At 40.0% G+C, this 19,261-nt stretch overlaps 1 protein-coding gene across 1 annotated transcript in view; it reads left to right on the forward strand.

Annotated features, from left to right (window-relative positions):
- Window positions 1–19,261, forward strand: part of vwf (von Willebrand factor) — a 124,118-nt gene that overhangs the window by 64,119 nt on the left and 40,738 nt on the right. The window contains exons 22-31 of the mRNA XM_066724656.1: window positions 2,988–3,134; window positions 4,742–4,882; window positions 5,461–5,559; window positions 5,940–6,096; window positions 7,825–7,983; window positions 8,964–9,099; window positions 9,568–10,994; window positions 12,910–13,029; window positions 13,872–14,015; window positions 14,498–14,641. Coding sequence (XP_066580753.1) covers window positions 2,988–3,134; window positions 4,742–4,882; window positions 5,461–5,559; window positions 5,940–6,096; window positions 7,825–7,983; window positions 8,964–9,099; window positions 9,568–10,994; window positions 12,910–13,029; window positions 13,872–14,015; window positions 14,498–14,641 — 2,674 coding nt within the window. The remainder of the gene's footprint in view (window positions 1–2,987; window positions 3,135–4,741; window positions 4,883–5,460; window positions 5,560–5,939; window positions 6,097–7,824; window positions 7,984–8,963; window positions 9,100–9,567; window positions 10,995–12,909; window positions 13,030–13,871; window positions 14,016–14,497; window positions 14,642–19,261) is intronic.

Genomic DNA, 19,261 nt, shown 5'->3' on the forward strand with positions numbered 1-19,261 from the left:
GGTCAAGACAATCTCCTGAACTCCAAACTGAATGTCTGAATGGGAAAGAAAGGTGATTTAAGCAATTTTGAGCGTGGCATGGTTGTTGGTGCCAGACGGGCCGATCTGAGTATTTCACAATCTGCTCAGTTACTGGGATTTTCACGCACAACCATTTCTAGGGTTTACCAAGAATGGTGTGAAAAGGGAAAAACATCCAGTATGCGGCAGTCCTGTGGGCGACAATGCCTTGTTGATGCTAGAGGTCAGAGGAGAATGGGCCGACTGATTCAAGCTGATAGAAGAGCAACTTTGACTGAAATAACCACTCGTTACAACCGAGGTATGCAGCAAAGCATTTGTGAAGCCACAACACGTACAACCTTGAGGCGGATGGGCTACAACAGCAGAAGACCCCACCGGGTACCACTCATCTCCACTACAAATAGGAAAAAGAGGCTACAATTTGCACAAGCTCACCAAAATTGGACAGTTGAAGACTGGAAAAATGTTGCCTGGTCTGATGAGTCTCGATTTCTGTTGAGACATTCATATGGTAGAGTCAGAATTTGGCGTAAACAGAATGAGAACATGGTATCACTGTGCAGGCTGGTGGTGGTGGTGGTGTAATGGTGTGGGGGATGTTTTCTTGGCACACTTTAGGCCCCTTAGTGCCAATTGGGCATCGTTTAAATGCCACGGCCTACCTGAGCATTGTTTCTGACCATGTCCATCCCTTTATGACCACCATGTACCCATCCTCTGATGGCTACTTCCAGCAGGATAATGCACCATGTCACAAAGGTCGAATCATTTCAAATTGGTTTCTTGAACATGACAATGAGTTCACTGTACTAAACTGGCCCCCACAGTCACCAGATCTCAACCCAATAGAGCATCTTTGGGATGTGGTGGAACGGGAGCTTCGTGCCCTGGATGTGCATCCCACAAATCTCCATCAACTGCAAGATGCTATCCTATCAATATGGGCCAACATTTCTAAAGAATGCTTTCAGCACCTTGTTGAATCAATGCCACGTAAAATTAAGGCAGTTCTGAAGGGGGTCAAACACAGTATTAGTATGGTGTTCCTAATAATCCTTTAGGTGAGTGTATATATATACCGATCAACCATAACATTATGACCACCTGCCTAATATTGTGTAGGTCCCCCTTTTGCCGCCAAAACCCGTCGAGGCATGGACTCCACTAGACCTCTGAAGGTGTGCTGTGGTATCTGGCACCAGGACATTAGCAACAGATCCTTTAAGTCCTATAAGTTGCGAGGTGGGGCCTCCATGGATCGGACTTGTTTGTCCAGCACATCCCACAGATGCTCGATTGGATTGAGATTTGGGGAATTTGGAGGCCAAGTCAACACCTTGAACTCGTGATTCATCAGACCAGGCCACCTTCTTCCATTGGTCCGTGGTCCAGTTCTGATGCTCACGTGCCCATTGCAGGCGCTTTCGGCAGTGGACAGGGGTCAGCATGGGCACCCTGACTGGTCTGCGACTATGCAGCCCCATACGCAACAAACTGCGATGCACTGTGTGTTCTGACCCCTTTCTATCAGAACCAGCATTAACTTTTTCAGCAATTTGAGCTACAGTAGCTCCTCTGTTGGATCGGACCACACGGGCCAGCCTTCGCTCCCCACGTGCATCAATGAGCCTTGGCCGCCATAACCCTGTCACCGGTTCACCGCTTTTCCTTCCTTGGACCACTTTTGATAGGTACTGACCACTGCAGGAACACCCCACAAAAGCTGCAGTTTTGGAGATGCTCTGACCCAGTCATCTAGCCATCACAATTTGGCCCTTGTCAAAGTCACTCAGATCCTTACACTTGCCCATTTTTCCTGCTTCTAACACATCAACTTTGAGGACAAAATATAATATATCCCTAATATATCCCACCTACTGACAGGTGCCATGATAACGAGATTATCAGTGTTAATCACTTCACCTGTCAGTGGTCATATATTTTACGGCTGATCGGTGTATATATAATTAGTACATGTTATGTTGCATTTGCTCAAATAAACAGATAATAATAATATTAAGTCAAATAAATAAAAACAAAAAACTGCAGTGTTGGTGTTTAGTGAGACTTGGTTTGTGAATATTTGCACTGTAGTAGCAATTGTCAAGCCTGGGACAACCCCATGGCTGTTGTTTTTCTTACGCTCTCTCACATGAGGTTTGTTGAAAAACGTGATGTATTCACAATGCAGTTAAACTTAAGTTCTAGTAAAAAAAATAATCTTAGTATTTTGTGAAAATTACACTGTATATGACACATAGTTAATCATTACTCAAATTATGTGCATGTTTTACTTGTTATATGCGTGCTTTACCTATATGGGAGAACAAATAAGAGGTGTCTGCATGCTCCTACAACCGACAGATGCAGCATAGTGTTATGGAAAGTTATTTTGTGCTGACGAGTTATTATGTCATGCTCATGACTTAGTATCTCGTGCTCAAGAGTTACTCTTTCTATTTTCAATTTTACACCATGTCCTTTTAGGGGCTCCGTAGTTACAGTGGCGTGAATAACAGTACAATAATAATAAAAAAAGAAGGAATAGATCAGTGCAAATTAGAAAGTGCATTCAAGTAAGAGTGGTGTTTAGTCTAGGGGGGCTGAGGTATTACAGGTGCAGTCTGGAGCAGGCACTGGAAAGTGGAAAGGCACTGAGCACTCTGTGAGTAAGTAATTTCACCACTTTGGTGTGAGACTCCAAACAGTACAGATTCTGGAGGGAGTGGAGAAAAGCTGGTGTACAATAAGACTACTGGAGTGGGTGTAAACATAGATTAACCTTGTCCTGTTTAATCCAGTGATTTTGTGCAATAGGTTGATCAAGATAGAAGATATGTACAAATATTGCAGAATATCAGAATCAAAGATAGAAACATAGATGTCACAAATCTTAAGTCATATTTGCAGATATATATATATCAATCATTGATCATTTTTCAATTGTATGGTTACTCTTATAGGTGGAGATGAAGAAACCTGTGAGACATGAGACCGAAGTGGAGATAATAAAGTCAGGCCTTTTCTACATTATTCTACTTGGGAAATACATCTCAGTGACATGGGACCAAGGAACTCGTGTTATTGTAAAAGTGAAGGGGCATTACAAGGTAAGCACTTCATTCTTGCAATGTTTACTCGTACTGGTTGCTGCAAGGACTGTGTGCTATTGATTGTGTAATAGTTTCCTTTAATAGTCTACAGATGTGGCCGAAAGTATTGGTACCCTTGCATTTTATTCTAATAATGCACCATTCGCCCTGAAAAGTGTTGAAATTAAAAGTTCATCCATTCATCCATGTATTTGGGTTGCAGTGGAACAAAACAAAAAAGCTGTGAAAATAACTGAATTCTTGCTTATTCTATAAAGACATTCTAAAATGGCCTGGGCAATATTATTGATACCCTTTAGAAGATATATGAAATAATTGTATTGTGGTGATACCTCAAGCAGACCATTCTCTTTTAATTAGTATCACAGGTGTCTTCAATTGCATAATCACCAGTTTAAATGGAAAAAAGTACTCACTCTGCTGTTTTGTGTAACTGTGTGTATCACACTGAACATGGAAAAGAGAAGGAAAACCAGAGAGTTATCTGAGGAGGTTAGAAAGAAGGTAATAGCCAAGCATGGTCAACATAAAGGCTACAAAACCATCTCTAAAGAGCTTGATGTTCCTGTCAGCACTGTTGCCAATATTATTTAGAAGTTTAAGCTCCATGAGACTGTAGCCAACATCCCTGTACGTGGTTGCAAGAGGAATATTGACCCAAGAATGAAGAGAAGGATTGTTCGAATGGTGGAGAAAGAACCAAGGAAAACTTTAAAACAGATCAAAGCCGACATTCAAGCTCAAGGTTTCAAGTCGCACCAATCTGAAAATGAAAATGAAAATGGACTCTATGGTAGAAGACCCAGTTCTGAGAGAAACACAAAAAAGTGGAAGAATGTACTTTGGACAGGCGAAACAAAAGTATAGCTTTTTAGTAAATCACAACAACTCAATTTTTACAGGAAAACAAATGAAGCTTTCAAAGAAAAGAACACCATCCCTACTGTGAAACATGGAGGAGGCTCAGTGATGTTTTGTGGTTGCTTTGCTGGCTCTGGTACTGGGTGCCTGGAATCTGTACAGGGCACGATTAAATCAGAATATTATCAAGGCATTTTGTACAACCCAGTGTCAGAAGCTGTGTCTCAGTCGCAGGTCATGGGTCCTCCAGCAGGATAATGACCCAAAAAGCACCCAAGAATGGATGAGAAGAAAACATTGGACCATTCTGAAGTGGCCTTCTATGATTCCTGATCTAACCGATCTAGCCGAACTACCAGTCGAGAAGTGTAGAAATCTCATTCAGAGCTACAGACAGCGCTTAATTGCAGTTATTGTCTCCAAAGGCTGTGCAACGAAATATTAGGTTAAGGGTCCCAATATTTTTGTCCATGCCATTTTAATTTGCTTTACTTTACTTTGTTTTACTTATATGTTACGTCATAAATCAAAAGCAACGTTTCTATTCTATTGAATATGAAATAAAGAAGGGTGGATACCAAATACTTTTGTCAATTTCTACTTAGTTCAGATAAAATTGTGAGTTTTTTATAAAGAAGTGGAAGGATACCAATACTTTCAGCCACGTCTGTATGAAAATTGATGTGTCCCATTTTCATTCAGTGATCTAAAATAATACAAACAAAATCCTCTGATTTCATCAGGAGAAAGTGTGTGGACTCTGTGGCAATTTTGATGGAAATCAAAACAATGACTTGCTGAGTAGCAACAACCAGTTAGAAGTGGAGCCTGCAGATTTTGGAAATTCATGGAAAGTCAATCCAGGATGTGCTGATGCTTTTCAGGTAGGTTACCATAATCAAACTTTAGGCTTGATAGCGATAAGGGTAGTTTCAACAGTGGAAGCTGGTATAATCTTTACAGGGGAGTCATATGCTTTGTTATATTTCCCTCCTTCATACTATTTTTTCATTCAATGCGGATAAGGAACAGGGAACTAATTTGGTGTCCATTTATTGTTCTTTCTTGATGGATTGATGTTTCGGAGCAACAGAGTATTGTTAAGTATTGTTTTCACACTGAGTCCATTGTGCACACAGCAGAGCAGTAACATTGTAGTGAGGACAGGTGCACATCACAGGTGCCCAGACAAGCAGAGGAAACTCCGTTTAGCTGTGGTCAATAACTAACCAGATGATGATATTTGAGCACAAGTAGGAACTCCACGAACAAGTGGCAATAATTCCAACCTCACAGTGCAACAGTGCACAGTATTATTCTGTTTACTTAGGCAAACTGGCAATAGCTTGTTGTTTTGCTGATGTTTCCAAGACCATTCCCCCTCATTTTATAATCACTTTCGGCTGTGTTTAAAACAAGTGACCCCCCTCGCCAATAAATGGTGTTTGTTTTGTCTCTTCAGGTGGCCTCCCAATGCAACGATAATATAATGAAGCTTGTTTCAGTGGAGCAGTCTTGCCTGGTTCTCACCAGTGAAATATTTAGGGAATGCAATAGTGTGGTAAGACAATTTACAAGTATGGGTTGGGGCAAGCTTCATCACATACCAATGGGTAAAGACACATAGCGCTGTGTATTCAGTATTGGCAGTCAAGAGTCAGGCTAATATATGCCTTAATATTAATTGAATCAGGATTTTTAAACATGTCCTAATATATACCAATAATACCAGTTTAATTAGAATGTATCATTATTATGAATATCTTTACTGTTTTTTCAAGGAAGAACATTTATTTTATTCTTAATTCCTCATGTCCCCAATGTATCCTAATAGGTGATACATTACTGGATCCAGTTAATCTTATAAGATAATATTAAATTGGAAAATATTGTTCCTCACAACCGTAAAACAACTCTTTGTTTGTATATACATTTATCTAGGTAAACCCTGAACCCTACTTGGAAATCTGTACCTATGACACTTGCTCCTGCCAATCCATTGGAGACTGTGTTTGCTTCTGCAATGCCATAGCAGCCTATGCCCATGAGTGTGCCCAGAGAGGAATTGTTATCCACTGGAGATCCAACAGCTTGTGTCGTAGGTTTTCCTTGTAATCATATTTGACTTGAGAAAGATGTAAACAGATGTTTAGGGATTATAGTGTAGAAAACACACACTACATTCAACTATACATTATAACAAGATAACATACAAAATGCATTATTTCATGTAGTCTTTGAGCAGACACTTTTATATTGCTCTGTACATACATATCCAGAATATTTATTATTGTTATTTTTTCATATGAGAAATACTTCAAGGTTGAGGGGTATTTTGGATTGGGTTTAAGCTTAAATGTAGCATGTTATTTTTTTTGCTTCAAAACTTTTAATCTTTAGATTGTGTGTGGATATATAGACAGGTCACAAATTAAAGGAAATACCTGAATAAATGAGTGGAGGATCATAACGAATGTAGATGCCTCCAAAGAGGTGTACTGCATGATACAATTATGCAATTAACATCCTATCATGCTCATGACATGTATAAAAATGCTGAGCAGGCCCAGTTGACCTCAATTTTGGATCAAGCGGAAAGGATCTTACTGACTTTGAAAGAGGGGTCATTATAGGGACACCATAGACACCGGTCTACAGAGATGTGGAAAAAAGTGATATGGTCAGATGAGTCAACCTTCACCATATTCTCGACAAGTGGTTGAGTGCATGTGTGGGACACCAAGAGAACAGTACAGGCCTGACTGCTTGACCCCTACAGTGTGGGGGGCATTTTTTTGGCATGGTTTGGGTCCACTTGTCCCCTTAGAGGGAAGGGTCACCGCAAATCATTACAAAGTTATTCTGAGTGATCACCTTTATCCTCTGGTGAAACATTTCAATCCGGATGGGAGTGGTCTCTTTCAGGATGACAATGCCACCATCCACAGGGCACGAGGGCTCACTGAATGGTTTGATGAATATCAAAATGATGTGAATCATATGCAGTCACCGGGTCTCAACCCAGTTGAACACCTATGGGAGATTTTGAACCGACATGTTAGGTAGCGCTCTTCACCACCATCATCAAAACATCAAATGAGGGAATATCTTTTGGAAGAATGATGTTCCATCCCTCCAGTAGAGTTCCAGAGACTTGTAGAATCTATGCCAAGGTGCATTGAAGCTGCGCTGGCGGCTCGTGGTGGCCCAACACCTTACTGAGACAATTTATGTTTTTTTTTCCTTTAATTTGTCACCCATCTGTATGTTACATGTGTAATATGTATTACTAGTCAAAGGTTGGAAGGAAAACACTATGTATGTTGACTAGGGGAGAGCACATAATTTAAAAATACACTGCTGAAGGAGCCATTTGTGTTACAGTAGTCTGATGTGTATTTCTTTCTGTGGAAGCTGTACTTCTATCTATTAATTTAGGGTGCATGCATTTTAAATATATTGATTTCTCTGAAGACACAATAATTAAAGTTGTCCCAGTTCTGCTGAGTTGATGAACTTTCCTAGTATAAAGGGGATGCTTTTTACTACCATTCCACTTCTGAGACAGCATGTTCAGCAGGGTCTGTATTGTGTTTTCAGTTGGGAGTAAGATATTAGAAAAAATATGAAAAATCCAAGGAGTAGAGAAAAGATCTGTCAATTATATGCTCTCCCCAAGTCAGAAAGTTTACCTCATCTCTGAATCTGTTGTATAATATGCAAAGCTGTGTTGTTCATAAGTTTTTTAAATACAAAATACAAATAATTGATTACAAATGTTCTCTATGTGTATTCCATATATGTTCCATAATTTTATTTTTTTAAGCTTTGAGTTGTCAGGATCTGAATGAAGCAGAGCCTGAGTTTGAGTGTGAATGGAGGTACAACACCTGTGCTCCTGCATGCCCCATAACTTGCCAGCATCCTGAGCCCCTAGAGTGCCCTCAGCAGTGTGTTGAGGGGTGCCATGCAAGCTGCCCACCAGGTATGTACATTCAACAGGTATCAAAAACCTTAAAGATGGCAGAAAGATAAACTTACAGCAGAGATGCCCAACTTTGTTCCTTGTGGGCCACAGTGTCTTTTATATTTCAATATGTTGAGTTATTAACATAATATGATGTATATGTTATATATATATATATATATAACACACACACACACACACACACACACACACACACAAACATATAGTTGTCAGTGATTTAGGGAGATCTATATACCCTGTTGCACTATTACTTTTCCAAACAAACACAGTCCATCTTTCTCTACCCATTTTGTTCTTGTTTCATTATAAAGTACTGTAATTAAAAATATAATAGTGGTGGGCAAGTTCAGCAAGTTTTCTAAAGCAAGAAAAAGTGTGATCAATGCCAGCATAGATGCCACATTTCTTGTTTAATTGCAGATTTATAACACAACACAACAATATTACTAGTGAATTCAAATGATGAGGCTGATACTACATGGTGTGATTTTTCAGTAAAAAACAGGCTTATATAGGATTGACGTCATCATGTAATTTGTATGCAGACATGATTGGATACTGATGCAGTTATATAATTCAGTGTGCTTTTTGTCTTTTTTTTTATGATTTAAATTATTTGCAAACTTTAAAGTTCCGATGAGGATAAAATGAATTACTTCAATTCTTAGAGGAATTCAATGACTTGGTCATCTCTGCAACATAGCTTTCTATTTACATAGTAATGTTTAATGTATTTGGCAAAGCATGAGGTACATTCCTGGAATCAAGAAATAAAAGTATTTTCAATCAAGTAGTATTCTCAGTATGTTATCAAATGTCATGCTGTTGGGTGTGGTCTGGGATGTCTACAATAATGTATAATAAACTATTGTAGTTCTTATTTTATATTCACACTTACTTATGGAGATTGTCAAACCTTAGAGTCATGCTATGGTCCTCTACCGAAACTGCAGTGCAAAAACGTATTTTCTTCACAGGAAAGCTTCTTGATGAAATGGCTATGAAGTGCATCAACCCATCCCAGTGTCATGTCTGCATTCATGAGGGCAGGAAAGTACCTCATGGCAAGAAGATAATTTTGAACCATGAGATCCCAGCGCTGTGTCAAATCTGGTATAGTTCCATTAGTACTCTGTGGTTTCTTTTTTAATTAAAATAAGAAAGGTCAACGTAGTATTTAAAAATAGATGTAAAGCACAATTGTCATCTTTCCAGGTATGTATAATGATCATATTAACTCTTTCAACACTGGAGCTTCAAGTAGCTGTGTCCCAGGTTCTTCCATGCATGGAACCCAATGTGGACATGATCCAGAATCATCCTCTGGTGTATTCTGTAATTTTCCATGGCATTGTGTTCCCCAATATGTTTACTACATTTCATTGAGCTCCACAGGTCAGATTTGGTTTCAAATAACTCTATGATTTAAATGTCTACTCATATTTGAAGATTAGTAATTTAATATTTTTAAAGTACACAAAATGCCAAGAGAATTTCAACAGGAATTAATGACCAGTACAGTATGAATGCTCTCTTCACATGTTTAGCTAAGGTTGTGATGTGATTTATTTTTCTTGGCAGTCACTGTGAGAACAGCAACCTTACCTGTGAGGATTGCCCGATAGAGATAGTAACCACCATGCCCCCTTATATCCTAACGACCGGTGCTCCAGAGCCCTTTTCCACGGCTATGCCTGAAGACCTCTGTGACCGGGCCATGGACCTGGCTTTCCTAGTGGATGGGTCCTCCTCTCTGTCAGAAGAAGACTTTGAGTCTGTGAAGCATTTCATCATAACCGTGGTTGACAGGTTTCGCATGGGCTCTGCACACACCAGAGCCACCATCCTGCAGTTCCACACTGGTGTCAAGAGTTTTGGGATGCAGGTGCAGAAATGGGTCTTCAAGAAAATGGTGCGGGACATGAAGTACAGTGGTGGGGACACGGCCTTCATGGATGAGGCTCTGAAATATCTGGCTGTGTTCATCTATGACAAGGACAAACGTGAGCATGCTGGCAGAGTGGCTGTGCTGCTGACAGCCAGTACCAACCCACGCCCCATGAAGACCACCCAGAGGTTGCTGAAGAAGAAAGGCATAACAACGATCACCATTGGTTTGGGCCCAGATGTCAGCATGGCCCAGATTAATGATATCACCAGAGCTTCCCCGAGCAGCAGGGCTTATGTTCTCAGCAGTGTGGGGGAACTCAACGAGCGCACTATTGACATCACTGATTACTTGTGCACTTTGGGACTTACTCCACAAGTGCCCACTAAAAACAAACCTATTCTAAAACAAACAACCACCATTTCGACATCCACCACCATGGTTCCTTCCTTTACCACACAGTGGGGTGTCACAACAGAAATGTTACCTGTTCACACGACGGTGCCCACCACAATTGCCAGCTCCTTCGCTGTCAAAGACATCACATTTGTGATTGAAGGATCTTCTAAAGTAGGTGAAAAGAACTTCAATGAAACTAAGGAGTTCCTAGCCAGTGTCATCTCACAGTTGCCTGTTGGGGAAGAGGAAATACGCATTTCTATTGTCCAGTATTCTGTAACTGCCACAATTGAATATTCCTACAGGGAAATACAGAAAAAGAGTGTTATACTGGAACGTCTAAGGAGTATGCACTGGCATGCAGGAGATGCCACAAACACAGGGAAGGCTGTAAAGATGGTATCAGAAAGCACCTTCACAAACTCCCAGGAAAGCAGGCAGCAAGTACCTCAGCTGGTTTTCCTTATAACTGAAAATCCCCCCACTGACAATATCACAAGACCCCCGAAGACTAACACTGTTGAATTCTATCCCATTGGAGTTGGACCCACAATCAGAGAACCAGACCTTGAACTGCTTAGTTACCCTCAAAAGCCCCTTATTGTTGCAAATTACAGCCTACTTGGTAATATTGTGAAGCAAGTGATCCAAAAAGCTGTATTACCCCCAGCTGCTTCTGTGGCAACTACTTCTGCCCCGTTGGTAACACTACCCCCTTCAGGTAATTTGTCTGGAAAGCTGATAGAAATAAATCTGTAAATATGATAAAAATTATGCATTTTAATGCAATAAAGGTGGGGCATAATAATGCAGGGCACCTTTTTACCACTCACCTGCAGACAAATAAAGTTAAAGGGATACTTCGGTATTTTGGAATTTAAGCCTGATTGCATAGTCATACAAATTCATGGAAACCTTTTTTACAGTTAAGTTCATAAGTATTTGGACAGTGACACATTGTCATATGTTTGGCTCTGTACACCAACACAATGGATTTGAAAGGAAACAAACAAGATGTGCTTTAAGTGTGGACTTTCATCTTTATTTTGAGGGTAGTACATCCAAATTGGGTGAACGGTGTAGGAATTACACCCATTTTTATATGTGGTCACCCCAATTTTAGGGGCTCAAAAGTAATTGGACAAACTAATAATAATCATGAATAATAATCATGAATTAATTTGTGAGTTTCAATACTTGGTTGCAAGTCCTTTGCACTCAATGACTGCCTGAAGTCTGGAACCCATAGAAATCACCAGATGCTGGGTTTCTTCCCCGGTCATGATCTGCCAGGCCTCTACTGCAGCTGTCTTTAGTTCCTGCTTGTTCTTTTGGTGTTTTGCCTTCAGTTTTGTCTTAGAAATCAAATCAAACCAATCAGAGAGACCGCAAAAACATTGGGTGTGGCCAAATCAACTATTTGGTACATTCTTAAAAAGAAAGAACGCACTGGTGAGCTCAGGAACACCAAAATGCCCGGAAGACCACAGACAGACAAACAAACAACTGTGGTGGATGAATGAAGAATTATTTCCCTGGTGAAAAAAAACCCTTCACAACAGTTGGCCAGAGCAGACTCTCAAAAACCATTAGATCTTTTAGCTTCTCAAAAGCTGGGTGGATTGCAAATTTGTACATTAAGTATTCTATACAAGTCTATACAAAATCAAAAGTAATTTGATGAATATGTTTAAAAGTCATTTTCTGTTGGAACTATCTCGCCGAACTATGCATTTCATCAGCTGTGATGAGGTCGGCACAAGGATATGCTCACTGTGTGCGAATGAAAACACAGAGAGCACAGACAGAACCGAAAGTAGTCCATAAGGAAGCATGTAAGGAAGTAACTAATTTCTTATGATTACCAGTAAATTAACACATTTATTGAACTATTATTTTACTATTTATATGTATATAGTATATTTATATATATATTTATATGTATACATACACATACATATATGTATGTATATTTAAATGTATTTATATGTTTATTTATATGTATATATGTATTTAGTATATAATACTATTTATATAGTATCGTAAGACTACAAATGACAAATGACCCAGCTTTTGGGTATTTTAAAGGTTTATTAGCCGGTTTTTGAGAGTCAGCATTTTGCAACCATTGACTTACAGCAATTGTGCTAAGCTAACGAAACGAAAATTTTAATTTCTTCAAACTGGACACACAGAATTAAAAAAGGTTTCCACGGATTCGTATGACTCTGGGTGAGTAAGCAATCAGGCTAAAATGCCCAAATACTGAAATATCCCTAATAAAGAGCAGATTTAGGTTCCCTATGTAATAAATTGTACACTGCACTAAATAGTGTTTGATTAAATACTATTAAATAAGTGTAAGATGTTACTTTTTATTAACTATACGGTACTAAAATATCTGAGCCTAATACAACAAAACTAGAGATCTGGATATAAAATTATCTTTTCAATTTCCACACATCCAGACATTACCTTTCTACTGAGACTTTCATGCAAATGTGGCTTCTTGGTTTGATGTTACTAAGCAGATTCAGTGTTATTTCTTTGTTGCCAAAGTAATCAATTAAATACACAGATATACATACTGACATGCTGTTAACTTTTATAACTTTCTGTGTTGTTTCAACCCACAGTTGCCTGTGACAAAGAAATGGATGTGATTTTCCTTCTAAAAGAAAGCTCAGAAATGCATGTCCCATTGTTTGAAGACATGAAAAGATTTGTGAAAGCATTTATCAACAAAGCTAATATTGGTATGTGAATGTGTGTAAATATTTTCGTTTTTATTATCTGTTGAAACGGAACGTTTATTTCAAAGGGAGAAGAATTAAAACAGGGAGATTGTACTGTAAAAGCTATTGGTAAACAAACATGTTCATTACCAATTTACACTTTTATTCTGTTTTATTTATTTAATGTAAAATGTAAATAATGTAGTGGGTTAGTAAATTCAGTACATTCATCAAGATTATGACATTGTGAATGGATGACATGGTGCTGGCTTCTTTAAATTGGCGAGATCTTGGGAAACAGATCCATATATGTATATGGTGCAAATCCTTGATTTGTCCTTGATTTGTTGTTTATAGTGCAGAAAACCAATATAATATTTTACCTCTTCTGGTTCCCTCTATAAAGCCAGGAAACTAAACTGCTACTGACACAAAATACAATAAATAAACATAGACAAATGAGCAATAAACAGTCCAAATCAGAATTCACAATCAAATCCCAATCCTAAAGCAAAGTCCCTTACCATGAGGTCTTCATTATAATAATAATTGTACCTATTTAGTTAATTATCATATTTTATTCATTATCATTAGCTGAACTGAAAACTCCAAATTGCATTTCAATTAATGCATTCCAGGTGCTTTTAAATCTAGCACTTCTGTCATTCTAATGGGAACTAGTGGGGCAGCAATGTGGATTAGGAGAAGTAGTAGCACACTCCTGTTGTATTATCGTCCAAGGTTCTCTACCATAATTACTCCAGTATAAAAACAACTGTATACATATGAACCCATGTAAGTAGTTTGGATAAAAATACGTTGGTAAAATAAATTAATAGTGTGATCTCAAACTGTTTTTCTAGGTGCAACAGGAATACAAGTTTCAGTTCTACAGCATGGAGACACAAACACAATAGATGTTTCTTGGAGGGATCTTCAAACAAAAACAAATCTCATCCATTTGGTTGACAGAATGCAGAAGAAGAAGGCTGCTCCCACCAGACTGGGTTAATGGGTTTAATTAATATTTGTTTACATTGACATGTTATTTTGATATCTTTTAAAGAATCATACCAATATTGTTTAATTTTTTTTGGAGTCTGCCTTACTCTGTTTCCAGATTTCTTCATTCAAGTGTTTTCAGTGACTGACTCCTGGAATCAAGAAATAAAAGTATTTTCAATTAAGTAGTATTCTCAGTATGTTATCAAATGTCATGCTGTGGGGTGTGGTCTGGGATGTCTACAATAATGTATAACAATTTATTGTAGTTCTTATTTTATATTCACACAGATTCATGCTATGGTACTCTACCGAAACTGCAGTGCAAAGAGAATATGTTTTAAAACTAGAATTAGATTAAATTCTACCATTCATATAAAGTTGTTACACAAAGTGCTTTAACAAGTAATAGGGAAGCATAACACTATATTGCTTAAAAGCCTGAAATATTGTACATGACTGTTTGTATTCCTCTGTTAAAACACAGGTTCCGCACTACGCTTTGCAGTCCGAAGTGCCATATCTTCAACTGATGGAGGTCGTCCTGGGGTAGCAAAGATTGCTGTTATGATTGTGACTGACAGGTCTCAAGATGATGTGGAAGGAGCAGCACATGAAGCTCTCACAGCTGGTATGTACAGGACATTATTTAATGGTTAATTGTTTTCTCTCAGCTTACACAATGTAAATAAGTGATGGAATAATAAATATGATTCTTGAGTGTGACCACCCATTTAAAAAATACTTCCTTACAACCACATCATTATGATTTTTACTGTTGTCTAAAATATTAAATTTCTAATATTACAAATCTTAGCTGTAAAGTATGGGTAGGGCCTTACCAAATTCATGGCGGATTGCCAGAAATGTCACAGTCATATTTAATGGTTTCACATGTTTAATCATACATTTCACAGTGTTGTAAGAAAGCAATTAAAATACGTATCACTAGCACCGCATCGCTTTTTGATTGGCTTTTGCAATTCAAATGCAAATATCTCTATGTATGTGAATGTGACCAGATGTGTGGTAATGTGAAACACTTGATTTTCATTCATATATTATTATCATTATTTATTTTATTAGCTGATTTGCACCATGTCGTCTGCCTGTCCTGATCGGCTCATCAAGTTTCTAACTTTCCTTTGGAATTCAATCTTGATCTCTTTGCAAACCCAGGTCTCTGGATCAAGGCCTTGATCGGTCACCTGTTTGATCATGAATGCTAATTCTTTTATATTAAGTGTAGGGCACTGTAGTGTTGAAAAGTGCATTTTCTGCATTGATACGCAGCTGTAATAGACACAGCCATTCCAAAATGCTTTCACGTTGCATGTTTTCATATTTCAGTTTTCTGCTGTGGTTAGACAGTTATAAATTGTTTTATGTTGTAAAATACAACATGTCAACAACGGTGCTATAGCCCTATTTTAAACTCCCCCCTTCTCCCTGTCACTCTCTCTCTCTCTTTACTAATTATTATTATTATTATTATTATTATTATTATTATTATTATTATTATTATTATTATTATTCCCCCCTCCTCCCTGTTTCTCTCTCTCGTGACTAGTATTCTGGAATATTAAAACATATAAACAGCTTCCTTCAAACTTAGTCTGAGCCTTCATTGAATAAATGGTCATATTCTGTGCAGCATGAGGACAGTCTGCATGACGTGACCACACCCAGTGTAAACAAGCCGACAGAGTAATGCATTATAAAAAAGGGGAGATATTAAATTATTGAAAAACAAGGGGTGGGTGAAATTAAAGACTATTTTGCCATTGTAACTGTAGGATTTGATAAAAGTCTATTTTGGAATTGTAGGACATTAAGGAATATTCAATCTAATTCAAAACAGTGCACCTGTGTAGTTTGTAACGGAATATGCAAATTGGTGATACATATGCAAATTGGTGACGAAATGTACTCGGTGATGAAAATTGCCTGATGAAAAGAGAGATCAAAAGTCCCGGAACCGCTATGGCAGAGCAGAAATGGACCTCTTCACCTCAGCAGAATCCACTCACTGCCCACTATGGTTTTCTCTCCAGGACAGCTCAGGAACCCTGAGGATCGACATGCTCACTGTCTTAGCTGTCTCCATTAACAACAATGATGATGTCTGTTCCTGCGTTAGGGCGGGGGTGGGAGGAGCGGGTTGTCAGTGCTGCTGAAGCTGGTGCCACTTCATGAGGCTGTGAAGGCCAATGTGGGACCCACATAATCTGCTTCAGGTGGGACAGGTGAACTGGGTGGTCATTGGCTCTATCCCAGCTGCACAGTGGTGTCTTTTGTGTTGGTTTTGACATTGTTGTTGCTGAAGACCCTGGTGCGGAGATATTCAAAAGCAGCAGAGGCTTTGGCGATACAGGTATGAATCTCAATGTCTATGGAGCAAGAGGGTGAGAGAACGGCACCAAAGTAGTTGAAGTGGGGGACTACATTGATTTCCATTGATGTGGAAGGTTGGGGTTGGAGCTGATGGAGAGCTGGGTGATTATTATTATTTTTGGATATTGACTTCAAGGGCTACTGAGTGGTATATGGAGGAAACCACGATGAGGGCCCACTGCATGGATACACACAGTAGAAGAACACAAGAAAGTATACAAACAAGAGGAAGCCATTCGACCCATCATGCTCGTTTGGTGTCCATTAATAACGAAGTGATCCAAGGATCCTATCCAGTCTATTTTTTAATGTTCCCAAATTGTCGGCTTCAACCACATCGCTGGGGAGTTTGTTTCAGATTGTGACGACTCTCTGTGCGAAGAAGTGTCTCCTGTTTTCTGTCTTGAATGCCTTTAAGCCCAAATTCCATTTGTGTCCCCATGTAATCTTCTCTGTTCCAGGGTGAAAAGGTTCAGTTTCCTCAGTCTCTCCGAGTATGACATTCCTTTCAAACCTGGAATAAGTCTGGTTGCAAAACACACAGTTGAAGATGGCTAGAGCACCCCTGACCCCAGCTTCAACGCTGAAGGGCTCTGATTGGAGTCCATCAACCAGAACTCTTGCATGCATTCTGGCATGGAACTCCTTAATGATGTTAAGAAACTTGATTGGTACCCCAAGCTTAGTGATCTGCTGCCAGAGGATGTTACGGTTGATTAAATCAAATGCCATTGCAACGTTGATGAATGCGATGTATATGTCCTGGTTTTGCTCACAACATTTTTCTTGTAGCTGTTTGGTGACAAAGATCATGTCTTTGTTGCTGCAGCCTCTTTTGACACCATATCGGGAGGATGTTTTCCAGTCGGCAGAGCATGATGCGGGCAAGAACTTTTCCAGCGACTGAGAGGAGGGAGATACCTCTGCTGTTGCTACAGGATGCTTGGTCACCTTTTTTTCTTGTAGATGACTATGATGTTGGCATCATTCCAAACTTGTAGGATGGTCTCAGTCTGACAGATGATCTTGATAAGCTTGAATATGCTGCTTGTGAGGAGGTAGCCTCATTGTTTGAGGACCTCGGCTAGAATGCCATTGAGCCCTGCACTGTTGTGGTTCTTGAGGTCCTTGATGGCAAGGGAGACCTCAGAGAACTGAGGAGTTCCGTCAAGTTGCAGGGAGGGAGGTCTGGGAGTGTATCCAGGATGGAGGGGTTGGCAGGGTTGGTTTGGTTGAGGAGGGAGCTGAAATGTTTCGCCCACCTCTCAAGGATGTTCTGCTTGTCCTTGAAGAAGGTATTGCCATCTGTGGACCAGACTGGGGAGATGATTGGTTTCAGTGGGCCATACAGGGTTTTGATGGCATTATAGAACCCTTGTGTGTTGTTGAGTCAGTAAGGCTCTGGATTTTCAGAGCCTTTTGGGCCCACCGGTTTTCCTCCATTATGGGCAGAGCTTATCGAGTTTCAGCTCTGGCAGCAGACAGATGGCATTTGAGAATGGGGGAGGTGGGGTTTGACAAAAGCTTTGTGTGCTGCATATTTGTCCAGGAGGATTGTGTGGATGCCAGGGGCATTATTATCAAACCAGTCCTGGTGGTGTTTGCATGAGTACCCAACTGTTTTGCAGTGCTCAGCTCTGAACAGAGAGTTTTATGGCAAGGGTGCGACAGAAAGTGTTGATTAACCTGTGGTCGGTCCAGCAGTCAGCTCCCCACATGGCTCTGGTAATGAGAACCTCTTTTTGGTCATTCTGATGAATGATGATGGAGTCCAAGAGGTGCCAGCACTTGGAACGTGCTGCCACGATGTCTTGAACTTGTTCTTCATTAGGAACAATGAGTTGGTTATGACCAGGCAATGTTCAGAGCAGAGGGTGAGAAGTCACAGCCCATTGTTGTTCAGCTTCCCTACCCCGTGTCTGCCTAGTACCAAAGACCAAAGAAGACATTCTGAACCGACTCTTGTGGTTTTTGGGGTGTTGAGCATGGTGGGGGCATATATGTTAATGAGGGTTGTGAAGTATCCCTCAGCTAGCTGTATACACCAGGTCTTTCACTGATGCCAGTAGGAGATTCTGTGATGTTGCATAGTAGTGAAGTTTTTACAATGAAACCTATGCCATGGAGCCCACGTGCACCTTCAGGAAGGCTCGCCAGAAGGCAGTGGGATAGTGGTTGGTGAGATGTTAACACCTCTGGGGAGCACTGCAGCTCTGAGATCCCCTACTGGTTTAGCCTTTAGCCACAAGGCACCAGTTACCATGAGCTGTCATAGGGAGGCACAGTAGGGGTCTTGATGAAGGAGAGGCTCTGTACTGGCACAGAAGACTTATGCACTTGGCTTCCCATTTTGCCAAGACAGGCTAGCCAGAGGCAGGTTATTTAAAGCTATACTAGATCATCGATCATCCTTAGGTTACGAGGACCACCAGCTCACACGCTAGCTCACACGTGGTCATGCTGTCTCCTATAGTCATTGCCACCATTCCCCCTTCTCCATGTGGTCCTGGAGAATATCAGGCAAGAACAAGAGACAGTTCTGCTGATAGTGCCCAAGTGGTTGAGAGCCGCACACTTTTGTTCAGTTCTACAGGCTGGATGTAACAGGACTGGCCACCCCAAATGGGAACCCTGTCAGTTGAGCCTCAATAGCCTAAGAGGTGCAAGATCCTGGTTTCTTGTATCTTGTCTGCCTCTGTTAGTGCATCCTAGTGAGTTATCGGATGGAGCTACACGGAATCGGTTCCCTTCCACTGGACTATGCCTTCCAGTTGAGTACCCATATGAGTTGATTCTGGTCTTGTGACTGCCCTGTGGAGATTGTAGAGTGGAGCAGGAAGCTGCTGCTGTATCAGTG

Source organism: Amia ocellicauda, chromosome 15, assembly GCF_036373705.1.
Source record: "Amia ocellicauda isolate fAmiCal2 chromosome 15, fAmiCal2.hap1, whole genome shotgun sequence".
Lineage (NCBI taxonomy): Eukaryota > Metazoa > Chordata > Actinopteri > Amiiformes > Amiidae > Amia > Amia ocellicauda.